The sequence below is a fragment of the Protopterus annectens genome, chromosome 2.part1 (genome assembly GCF_019279795.1).
Source record: "Protopterus annectens isolate FY-2018-M chromosome 2.part1, PAN1.0, whole genome shotgun sequence".
NCBI classification, from domain to species: Eukaryota; Metazoa; Chordata; order Ceratodontiformes; family Protopteridae; genus Protopterus; species Protopterus annectens.
The window spans coordinates 1,285,602,205-1,285,615,377 of NC_056729.1; the positions used below are offsets into that span (position 1 = coordinate 1,285,602,205).

Below are 13,173 nucleotides of genomic sequence, written 5' to 3' on the forward strand. Positions count from 1 at the left end.
GTATGTGTGTACCTGTGCTTGATAACAGTGAAGAACTAACAACTACCAAGACCATAATCAACAGATACCTGCTGAGAAAAGTTTGTTATCAGATTAACAACATGACAGAACTCAGCACTCCAATATGTAATAACTGAATATACCTACCAATAGATCAGTGTTAATGTATTGTACAAGGGATGCTTTGAAATATCAATCCAAGATTTTGACAAATAATGCTTCAAATTGAGAAAGACACATTACAGAGTCAATATGTAAAAAACAGACAGCAGAGAAGATGAATTAATGTGCATATACTATATACAAGTAAACAAACTGCATGCAGTTGTATGTTTTTCTGGATTCAAGTCTTGAAATCCTGTATATATAGAGAAGACATATACAGCAGTGCAGGAGAACAGTCAATATACTTTAGGATTACCATGGTCCGTGGGACATATTGCAATGCCTCTACAAGAATATGAACTGAAGAGAAAAGGATGCATAGTATGTGAACAGGTGAAGAAACTAAGTGATAAAGGCTGGTGCATTGCTCAAATGCAATCTGACTTTGAAGATTCTTTTTTATGCTTTGTAATAAAAGTGGCTATTATTGCGTCAGAGAAGAAGGGCTTTATGGAAAGGCACAGGATAAGTGGAAGCTCTTGGCATCAAAAAGATACAGGAGATAAGAATCAGACAAGAAAGCAAAATGAGGGATAAAACACCAGGACATGTTTAATCTTCATTATTAATTTACAGCTAGTAATAACAAATATTCATGTACTTCACTTTGTCACGAGTGTAATCATTTCATCTCTTCAGATTTCTAGTTCAAACATGGAGTTATGTGTATATTTTGTATTGCAAGTTATCTAAACTCATTGACTAAATGTAATATGTAAATTGCTCTGTGATGATTGCTTGGACTCAGTCAGGCAACAATTGATATGAAAACCTGTGAGGAGAAAAGAAGGTAAACTATTAAATGAGTAGCATCCAGATTTCAGAATCAGTGAAAGCAAGTAATTTTATGAAGAGTATGTTAAAGTAGTAATAAAGCTGATGTTTTTTCTGGGTGAGGATGTGGCAAGACATGGCCCTTTCCCCTTAAGATGCTGCACTACTGAAATAGGGTCTATATTAGATTATCAAATAGTTAAACGTTCAAACACCATATGGTCGACACCATATGTTCGAACTCTTAAATATTCGAAAATCAAAAAAAAAAAAACTACCTGAAAGTTTAAGCAGGGGACAATCCCCCCTGCACCCCCACTCTTTAAATATACCAACTCCAAGATAGCACTACAGTGCAGACAATGGAAAACTTCCATTTCCGTACCGTACGGAGATCTCCATTGAAACGATCAAACATTTACATGCTCGATCATATGGGGTCGACCATATGATGTTCGAATATGTAAATGTTCAATAATGTAATATAGACCCCTGAAATATTAGGTCCATTGAAACTATTTAAGAGCAACAGAGTGTGTTTCAAATGACAGAAAGCAATATGAATTACATGAACTGTTTCCTACACAATGTAGTTGATCTTCAGTACTCTAATTGAAGAACAACTTCAGATTATTTAAAAATATATTCTGTTATAGATGTATTTGGATTTACTGTCTGTCACATCTCATTTCAGTAGTGGGACTTACTAACAGAAAGTGAGATGCCTTGGAAAAATAAAGCACTACGGATGGATGGAGTCATTAATGCCTGTAGATAACATAAGCATAGCCCCCACCTTCTTTCCTCCTTATTTTAGTTTCCCCTACAGATTTTCTTGAACCTTAAATATTGAGGGGGATTCATAAAGATTGCCACAAAGTGTAGACTATGCCTAAACTTAATATAATCTTTTTGAGTGAATAGACAGCACATAAAATGTTTGGGAGATGTTCTTGAATACAGATCATGTACACTTAGTGTAAGCATTCATGAATCCATCCATATAATTTACATAGTAGTAAAACTTGGTAATGTGAGCTTCTTAAATTTTCTTTCTTATAGGCAACATCATAGAGCATTTGCTATGTCTATATTTAAATAAAGATTCACAAATTATCACATCAGCCAGGCATTTCAGTTCTCAGTGTCAACACTGCATTTTCTGTAACTTCAGTCTGCCTGGTAGACTACCGTATACCTGGTATACTAATAAAGATAATTTGTTATTGAATTTTCTGTTAAGTTAATATTTATTCTTAAGGGTTCTCTATCATATACCAAACCAGCCATCATATTTTTCAATAAAATTTAAGTAAATTTGTAGTCTAAAATTAGTCTAGCACAATTATATGAAAATAGTTTAATTTATAGTACTATACTCACAACACCAATATAGGCATGTTTACAGCACTACAGTTTAGTATATTATAAATGTAATGGTTACACCCAGCAACCTTATTATGACTTGGATTCTATGTGTTTACTATGTGATTTTAAGCTACATGATAATCCATTACCTTTCACGCATCTTGCATACATGCAACATATATACATACATATATGTGTATTCAAAAACATGACACACAGGCATACAAATATACATATATGCACATGTGCACAGACATATGTACAGGCAAGTGCGTGTGTTTGCACGTGTGTGTGTGTGTGTGTGTGTGTGTGTGTGTGTGTGTGTGTGTGTGTGTGCACATGTATGCATATGTGTGTGTGTGTGTGTGTGTGTGTGTGTGTGTGTGTGTGTGTGTGTGTGTGTGTGGTTGTGTCTGTAAATATAAAATACAGACCAAGTTCTGCTTTACAGCAACATTTTTCAAAGTTAAGTTTGTGTCTGTATATACACACAAACATACATACACACACACTAGTGTGTATATGTGTGCATGTGGATGTGTGTGAGTGTGTTTGGCAGGTAGTGTAGAAGATTATGTATTTGAGATTCCTCAAGTCTAGGGTGTCTATAATTGGATTCCCACAGCCTCTATTTGTCTACTGTGATACTCTGTACCAGCCACTAAGCTAGACAGTGGTCCTGGGCTAAGTCTGGTAAAAGGCCATGAGGACCCATGCTCTGTCATGGTTAACAAATTGACAAGCTATATCAATAAATAAACAAATAAAAAAGTGCAGTGTCAAACAAGGAGGCTTTCTTGAGCATAGTTTGAAAACTGCATTATCTTTGTTGGAAAACAAATTCACTTCTCTCAATAGCATCGGCAGACTTGATTGACTATTAAGCAGTTGTGGGCATCACACTTTTTTTTGCTTACATTTTGGCTACCCACAGCCAACTGCCAGCTACCCCTTGTCATTGACATAGTCTACCAAATATATCTTAGCCATCCGCAGACTAGTTTAACCCATGTTCAGCGCCACTGAGGAGATCAAAGCTTCCTGGGGTAATGTCATTCTAAGGTCTAATCTTTCCTCATAGGTGTCCCTGTACCATCCCAGGGCTTAACATGCAATGGATTTAGTTTATCATCCAAAACTACACCTGAAGCTCACCCAAAGACCTACTCTGACATTGATAACATCCTGCCATGCAGTGAAACTGATCATGATGGTGAGTCCAAATGCATGCACCCCCACCCCCATGATGAGGATGTCCATTATCCCTTGTGTGTATTGTCATGTACCCCAAGTCATTACATTAAGTTGGGTCACCTTGTTCACACTCAGGGTTTTATCCCTCTGTGCCATTAGCAGAAACCAAACTTTGGATCTGCTTCACAGTAACAGTAACAATCTGTAGATGCACACACATATGACTGTTTGCATTCGTGCATGTGTGTGTGTGTGTGTGTGTGTGTGTGTGTGTGTGTGTGTGTGTATTTAAAGAAAGCCAGAAAAGAATGAAAATGTATTTTGTTTCATTTACTTGACTATATTCTTGCCATAAAGGAGAGTGTAACCAAAAATGTGTTGATTTTGACATCAGCAGTGTATGAAACTGTATATGTGATAACTGAAATATATTAAGCATATTGAAGTTGTATTAGTAATACTTTGAAGTGAGGTATAGGGGACTTAATATCATTGAGTGTTGTTTCAGCAATAACATGTACCAAATCATCAGAAGGAGAACAGAGTATAGGCTTCCTCTGCTATGGTGGCCTTTTAACTAACATATTAAACAGTGCATACTTCCTTTTTAGCTGTGTTGACATGTCACACTGTCAAACACATCTGTCTGTAATAAGTCTAAGACACTTTTGAGTCCTGCAGCTTTTGCTATCATAATATATGGAAGTGGTAAGTCAGGTGATACAGGCCAGTCCTTAAATGGGAAGCTTTGCATGCTGCAGGTTTTTGTGCATGCGTATTTACATATGCACGTCTGTGCATATATATATAGATGCACATTGGTGTGTCTGCATTTCTGTGTGCATATGTTTGTCTCTTATTTATAAAACTTGTCTGTTCTGGCTCTACTTTGATGTCCCTGTTGCTGCTGATTGTTCCCTACCTGGTCATTCTTCTGTTGTGACAACACAATCTAGCATTAGAAGAACAACTGTGATATCATATCCGCTACTTTATAATGTCAGAATACCAAATTTGACGGTAGTAGGCTTGTACAACTCTGCTGAGAATGACTGTTTTTTTTTTACCTACTCAAATATAATAATATGGAAATACTGTTTCATTTCCGTTATCCATGATGATTAAAGATATTCGTCCAAACAGACTGCATCATCTATCACTGCTGTGATATCTAAACTTTGCTTTCTTTTTGAACTTGATGTTGGTAGAAGTGTATTATGTTTCTGTAGCAGCTAATTCCCTAACCAGATATTCAGCTGATGTTTCTGAGTGCCATTTGTTTATTTTGTAAGTAGTGCATAGCCCTAGAAGTAGCTGTCAAGAGATGAACTCCTAAAAATAATTCTGCACCTTGTTTTTGTGTCAGCCAGGTACTGTCACATTCCACTCCTCTTGGAATATATAGTGGATTATATTTGAAAACAAAAATGGAAGTCATATTTAGAGTATGTTGCATGCTATAAGAACTGGGTTGCTGAAATATTGGTACATTTTTTGAATGGAAGACATCAAAAACTTTACTTTGGAGTTAAATCTCTAAAGATTTTTTTAAGACACCATCTCTTATAAGAATATTAACAAGTACAATTTGTAATGGTTAATTTGTAAGTAAAATCATCTCAAAAATAAAAAATCTGCGCAAACAGAATGATGTTTCTGTCATTAACAGACAATACAGATTGTGATATAATGACCTTCATGATATACATCACATAAGCTAAGACACCGCAACTTTTTCTGACATTAAATGTTTTATTTTTGGGGTCTTACTTTAAGGACTGTGCAGTTTCAGTTTATGGTCTCTCAAGACCGTCAGATGTATGTTAGTGGAGTAAGGTATTAAAATTAAGAATTATGTAAACCATTAAACCTAATGATTTATGAGTACTGTATGCTGTATCAAATCATATTTCTACTTCTGCTGTTTCCATAGCAATTATCATTTCATCTACAACACAAATCTATTGAGCTGCCAATGACAGAAAGCAATGTCTTCCTGCTCCATTTAACATTTCACTGCAAGAAATCAGTCTGTGTATTATACAGTGATATTGTGGGGTGTTCAGGGATTCAAGCACAGAGAAGCTTAAATCAAACAGGCAGTTCAACAAATAAGTTATGACCTTGTTTTCAGAAACATAGACATGTGCTGACTTCTTCCAAACCCACTCACTGAAAACTCATTTTAAAAATGGAAAGATACACAAAGATGGAGTAATAAATGTGAGTTGTGCATTTTCTTTCCACTTGCCGAGCAGAAATGACAGCAGGAATCTTAAATATACATTTCAGATTATGTTATCACTTATAAAATAAACTATTCTACATTTTACATTACTTTTCCTCATTAGGTTTGGAAAATTATAGCAAAAGCTTTTGTTTTCCTATGTTTGTTATCTATTACTAGTATGGAATTATTTCCATGAGAGATTTAAGCTAGAATCTTTACTCACTTGTTATTATAACGTACAGTTTCTACACCATTCCAATAAAATGCTTGCACTTTAATATGTAAGTATTCACTTCTGTCGAAATCTAAATTCTTCTGCTATATCTGTTAATACATTTGGGGTACAGATCATGAGAAGAGACATTCTAGTAGTTGTGCTGAAAGAAGCTGAATAAATAAAAATGTTCTTATCCACATCCATTTTAGAAACTTAAGAGCAACATATGAGAAGTGGTATATAAATAACTGTACTGTGATACAAAGTCCTACTGTCGAGATAATCTGCAGGCTGATTACATGCCTTTGGGAAATATCTACTTAAAAACTAAAACCTTTCTTATATGTAGAACTTGGACAGAGTCAAGATCAAAATGAAAATGCGATGGTACTTGTCAAGTGAGCTGACCGTTTCAAATACAACAGAAAAAGCAGAAGAAGAGCTGCAATAGTGTGAACCAGAGGATTCAGCAACTAATGTCGATCAGTGAAAAATAAACATTTACTAGCTAATTTACACACACACACACACACACACACACACACATATATATATATATATATATATATATATATATATATATCAACAGCTGCAAATAAAGGAAATGTAACCAGTCAGATTGCCTGAATAATTCCGCAGACAGATGCCTGAACAGCTCATAATGAAGCTACACTTAAGGTTGTTACATGTAAATATTCTACATCCATATGTGGTGAGCATAAAAACAAATGCATTGAATGGGCAGTTTAAGACAAGAAGTTAAGGCTATGATCTGCTAATGACCTCCACCCTGGTTTTGCTTCCCTAAGCTTCTGTTTGCCTACTATGATGCTTTGAGCAAATCTGTTAGTCAAACAGATATGCTGGGTGACCCTGAAAAGAAAGCACCTGTGTTAAGCAGATCTATATGATTAATAAATAAATAAAATAAGTTATAAGTCAACTCATTTAAAAACTGAAAGTTTTTGTGAGCTTTGCTTACCCAAATGCATGTATTTCAGGAACTATTTAATTTATTATTGTGTTGTACTTAATGTGTCAGTACAGTTAAGCAATTATTTTATGAAGGTTTTCTTACAAACCTGAGAGGCTTCTTTTCTGCACCCTTGACTTGCATGTTTCTGCTGTAAGTGATTCACAACAACAAAGCAAATTTGCCCCCACCCACTATCCACCACAACATATACACAGACAAAAATGATAAACATCTTGTTGATTTAATTTGCTTAGCAGAGATTAAACTCATTAAGTATAGAACTATAGCTTTATCTGTAATGACAACCATTGCTGAAACTGCACTGTGGTTTACCACCGAGAGATACTTTCTGTGAAAAAAATTAACCCATAGATAAACCAGGCAAATTATAAAACAATTCATGAACAGAATTGATATCTTTACAGTCCAGTTACTTTCTCCCTGCTTTTTATTCCTAAGAAAGGAAGCCTTATAGAATTCTTATAATAACTCAGCCACAGATTTAATCACACTTGCGTACAAATGTAATGCCATAAATGAAGCAGACCATGCTGATAATGTCCTACTTATGCAATCATTCAGATATTTATTTGCTTCCATTTATTCAGAACCCCTACATTTTCAGGCTACATCTTCTGTAGTCAACAATTTCCTTCTACTGCTTATGTCATGCATTTTCTGAAGCGTTAGAATGGAACATTGCTTCAATAAGGTCAAGCAGAGAGCATTTAGCTGGATAAGGATTCCTCCAATGTTGTTTCTCTTTTTTCAATTATCATTATAGCTAGCACCATAGAATTGCTGCATCTATATTCACATACTTGAATAATGAATGGTTCTCTGTATGGTCTAGGTAAAGTACCATGATGCTAGGACTCCACTCACCAACAAGTGTGGTACCACAATAACTGCTGAGTGGTGGTCTGTATATCTGTATGCAGTCTGCTTTCATGTTAACCTTTTATTTGTTATACAATCTCTCATTTCTTTTAAAAACCTGTATTTTTTAGAATATGAGGCTTTGCTTTCTTTCTTTACATTGATGCTTGACATCATTTATTATTAAAGCACATTTTTTTTAAGAATTGCCTATGTATCAATTAGTGGAGTGCTAACACAACTCGAACAGATAAGGTTCATTTAGAGAGCTAGCAATATTTTTTTTAACTAAAGTACTGTTTTGTGTCACAAACAATTGCCTACTTACTATGAGGGTCCTGTAATGGTGGTTAAGGTCAAGACAGTTTTCCATCTTTAAAGTGATACCTTTTGGTAAAATACACACTTTATTTGTTGTGGATAGTTGTATCCTCTGATCTCCTTAAAAGGAAATGCATGGGTCAGGGATGTAATGCACTTATTGTGTACATAGTGCTAATACTTCTGTATGGCTAAATTGAGAGACAGGTTGTTTCCTCTAATGAGCAATAAATCCAAAGAGCATCAGATGAGCATTGATACATATTGCTTGGGGGGGGGGGGGGCATTTTGAGAGAGAGAGAGAGAGAGACAGAGAGTGTGTGTGTTCATCTCTAACAAGACCGAGTGTGTGTGTGTGTGTGTGTGTGTGTGTGTGTGTGTGTGTGTGTGTGTGTGTGTGTGTGTGTGAAATGGTAGTGCAAATGTGTGTGTCTGTCTGTATGCATTTTTGCGTATGCGTGTTAGTTTTAAGTTTCACATTATTGTCCAGAAACAGGGGCTAGGCTAAATTACAGTGTCCCTCAAAGATAGACGAATGAAATGATTATTGTTTATCTTGATTTCCTATAATAAAAAAATGTTAGTGTACACAACGTAAGATTTCGATACCCCCTTACAACCGACACTCCTTTACCAAACGTGCATATTGATAATAAATAATGTGTGAGTTATTTCAACACCCATGCGCGTTGCATTTTTAAAATAATAAGTTTACCGGTACTTTTGGAAAATAATGACTATGAAATAGTAAATGTTTTAGCCGTTATCTTTTTAATTAAAAGAAACATATAGAGCATTCGGAGCATTTTAAAAAGCTGAGTAGCTTTTGTTGGAAAAACACTAGCATCACAGATTTGTGTTTTGGCATATAATTAGATACTTGATTTTAAAGTCACAGAAGTAATCACTGACACACTTTTAGAGTGGTGGTTGTGTCCGAAGTGATCACTGCAGATGCAGAAAAACTGAGATGATTGAGGCTAGCGTCTTCTACCAATGTACAGATAAAGACGGTAGGAAGGGATGGAAATAAATGCAGTGTCATTAGCTACACACACACACACACACACACACACACACACACACACTTTGAACTCCGATATCGACATTGGAGTTGATTTGATGTCACAAACTCGTTCAGATTAAAGTCGTATTCACTGCGCAGCAAAAGTAACTCAGATGATACTAAGCAATGCTCTTACAATTTGGAATCGTTTAACCTTCTCCGTTATTTTCCAAATGTGGCACCGTTGACGTTCTTACATATGCAAGGTTTAAAGTGGGATTTTGGTGCACCCCAGCGGAGACACACATATTACTGTGATCTCGCCGTGGAAGTCACTGCTATGATTTATTTCCTAAACACTCAGACAGATTGTCTTGTCTATATAGTTGTTGGCGAGAATTTCAGAAAACTAACCGCCCTCAGTAGTTCACAGAAGGGATAATACCAGTTTATATTATAGGGCGCATTCGGATATAAATACGGTGACCAGAGATCAGTGGCATCACAGAATACTTCCAATATAATAATAATAATAACAATAATAATAATAATCGTAATAAACACAATTTTTCTAAACAATAATTAATAGGTATTGTTTAATATCTGTGCAAAAAAAGAAGAAAAATAACTAAATATACAGAAAATCTGCTCCCCAACACGACTCAGAAATGGAGAAACGCACTATTAAGGCAATTATAGTAACATCACTACCCACCATCGCCAAAGAGTTCAACCCACACTGATCAGACTGACTCGGGAGATGCGTTGGCTCACTGTAACAGCTGCTCTAATGATTAATGTATATTGAAATTTAACCCTGTCCTCGGGGGGGAAATCGGTTTTAGATTTGTTTTAAGTTATGTACTCTACACGTTCAGTAACAGTGGAGACACTACACGGACACATAATGACCACCATCACCACAACCACCAAATCCACTAACTGCAACAATTCTATAGAATGCTCTTACCTTAGTCCTAAAAGCTGTTTTATCCACATTTTGGTTGTTAATTTGATGGCGGGTTTATATATTCACATTCCCACCTTCTGTACATTCCTCATAAAGATGTCCATTTTTTTACAAAGTTTTATAAATAAAAATAATCCATTCTGAATAATCTCACGCTCTGATGGTTAGGAGAGGCAGACTGGCTTCTCCTAACCTAAGTGGCATTGCTGCCGTGAGCTGTGTTGTGTCTTTCCTGGTCTATTTCCACGCAGATCTTTAGTAGGGATTCATCAAAGTGCGATGGACAGTGTGAGAATCTTACAACATCAACACATCACTTGGGGAATTATTTATGAATTCCTTTGCTTCCAGATATGGAGCTCTGCCTGCAACAACGATGACAGCTCTTGATTGTCCTTTTAGAAACGCAAATACTTCTTTTGAAACACATATGGAGAGAGGAAAAATGCAAAAGAAGCAATGCACGACATTTAGTTAGAAGGAACCCAGCTGATCAGGACTTAAAAGCTATGGAAAGTAAGGGTTTGACAGAATAACGTTCATCTCAGTAGTCCTGATACTAGCTCTAAAATAAACACAAATACGCAGCGAAGAGAAGCCCCTCTACATGACTTAAAAGTGTAAATCATATGGTCCTGATACAAAGCGCTGAGTTCGATTCCCGGCAGTGGAAGTCTTGTAGTCCATTTGGGCAAAGAATTAAAACTACTCTGAATCCCAGTGATCTGGTGGTATTCCTCAAGAAGCATGAAGAGGTTCTGAGCTATTCTCCATAGTCAGACTTTGAGTTTTGTGTGAAGAAATTAAAATGCCCAAAGTGAAGCAGTTTGAAGTGTGCGCATCAAACGAATAGCAGCATCATGTCTGCTCTGCAGCTCATAGCGTTCCCTCTCAGCATCTCTGAGAATTTCTCTCTGGTTTCCAACAGCCCCGCTCTTTCGGACCAGCCCTGTATGACGTCACTTAAAGTAGGGAAAAAAAACCTCCCAAATGTGACAGCACTGATTCCCAAAAGTGGACAAAGTGAATAAGATGCACTGTTTGTTGCTTGGTGTGCAAACAGGCATTGCTTTGCAGATGTCAACAATTAGCAAGTTGCACTTTCTCTTAAAAATAGTGTTTCAGAATGTAGAATTATATTCTCATGCTACCTTGATAAACAAGCATTTGATAGTGTGACACGGCTGCATCCTTGCTACTGTTAACTAATTAATTACTCATTCAGAGGTTGCTTATATCCTTTACTCTTCCAAAGAAACATTTCTTGTCTGTCAGTCGACGCCATCAGAAGACAACGTTTGCTAGCACCTCAGGACGGTTTAATATTCAGAGTTCAGCTACATCGCAGTCCTCACCTACTTTAAACATGTCCTCTGGTACACCAATTGGTCTAAGACGTTGTCCAAGAACATCAGTACGGGCGCCTTTAGCATCCAGGAATGACCTGCAAGCAAACTGAGCTTATTTATTAGCGGAAGACACCTTACGTGGCTCTGAGCAAGTACCTGCAGCTTCGACTCACCTTGCTGTTATTTGTATAAATCAGTGCACTGTCCAGCGATGATACTTTAAAGCTTTACATTAACTGACATAGCGATGCAGTAACTATAGAAAAGATTATGCATTTAGGAACTGGTCAGAGAGGTAGTTTGTGTGCTGATGTGCTGTTCTGCAGGAGGTAGTTGGGGGTACTAGGTAATCGAGCTGAAAATGTGAGTATCAATTCTTGTTCATCTGAAGACAATTCACGAAGACTGGTTCCACTGACACTGTGTGCCACACGTCCTGACTAATTTTCACTGCTGCTGCATATTTTAATGAACAGGATGCCTACATTTGACATCATCTTTACGATGACGTCATCGACCGTGGTTAAATGTTTTTAATGCGGGTAACCTGTGAATTAGCTGTGACGCGGTCCAAGTTCCCCAAAATACACTTAGTGTCCCTTTTGGGACTTGGTTTTACTCATTGGATTAATGGATTTATAGCCCAGCAACTAAGCGACAGTGGTTGGACAATCAGCAATGATTTTGGCTAATCGAGGTTTGCGTGCAGTATAAGCATTTAATTATCCCCCCCTACACACACACACACACACACACACACCCCAACTTTTGCTAATGCAGTGACCAAGGCAGAAGGTAGTTCATCGGACTGAAGATAAGACATCTACTGTCAGCTGTTGCAGGTTACAGTTAAAAGGATTTTATTTTCAATGACATTCTGTCATAGTTCCTAAAAATCAGTTTTATGCTTGTGCGTAAGTGTCGGCAGACCTGATTTCAAAGCCTAAGGGGGATTTAAACATCGGTGAGCACCGCAAAGGTTTACCTAGACACAGCCATGCACCTTGCTGAGCAGCTGTTTCATTGCATGGAAAGCTGGGAAATCCTGTTGCGCAGTTCCAGACACGTACGGGTTTGCAAAAAACAAACGACAGCCTACTAGAAAAAAAAAAAAAAAAAAAATATATATATATATATATATATATATATATATATATATATGTACATAAGCAACTTTGACGGCCGTGGTAGAAATCTCTTACTACCCAAAATGCTGTCACTGCATGCATCATCAAAAGCATTCCCCAGTATCTCTCAACTGTACATATTTTTGCAGAATGTTCCAGATTTTGTCATCATATTTTGATCAGTTTTTCATATACTGTGGTTTTCTGGCAAATTAGTGGTAAATCATTACAGATTACATTTAGAAAATAATGACAGACACGAGCTTCAGACTTCAGATCCTTCAAAAGTTAATGCTAATGCAAAGCTTCTTATTCTAGCAACTTTCGAAGAGCAATTTTTAAAATTGTCCCAATTTTTGGGCCTTTGTCTTACTTTTATTTATGGCTTTGTTTAGATTTCTTGTTCTGAGAGGTTGAGATGTATGATTTCCCCCTTAGGCACGCACAGACTCTCTCTCTCTCTCTCTCTCACACACACACACACACACACACACGCACACACACACGTAGAATCTAGTAGATTCAATAAGCTGCGCACTGTTTATAACACCAATGTATATTATTAAATATATCTAAAACAATTTTATTAGCTATTCC

General features: G+C 36.6%; 1 protein-coding gene across 2 annotated transcripts in view; it reads right to left on the bottom strand.

Annotated features, from left to right (window-relative positions):
• AJAP1 (adherens junctions associated protein 1) overlaps nt 1–12,125 on the bottom strand; it is a 1,259,307-nt gene extending 1,247,182 nt beyond the window's left edge. The window contains exon 1 of one of the 2 annotated variants that reach the window (XM_044062794.1): nt 10,101–12,058. In XM_044062794.1, the coding sequence (XP_043918729.1) occupies nt 10,101–10,129 (29 nt within the window). In that variant the 5' untranslated portion in view covers nt 10,130–12,058. Of the gene's footprint in view, nt 1–10,100 lie in introns of both variants that reach the window. The other variant, XR_006363642.1, reaches the window with a different exon arrangement.
• Nucleotides 12,126–13,173: the final 1,048 nt, after the last annotated feature.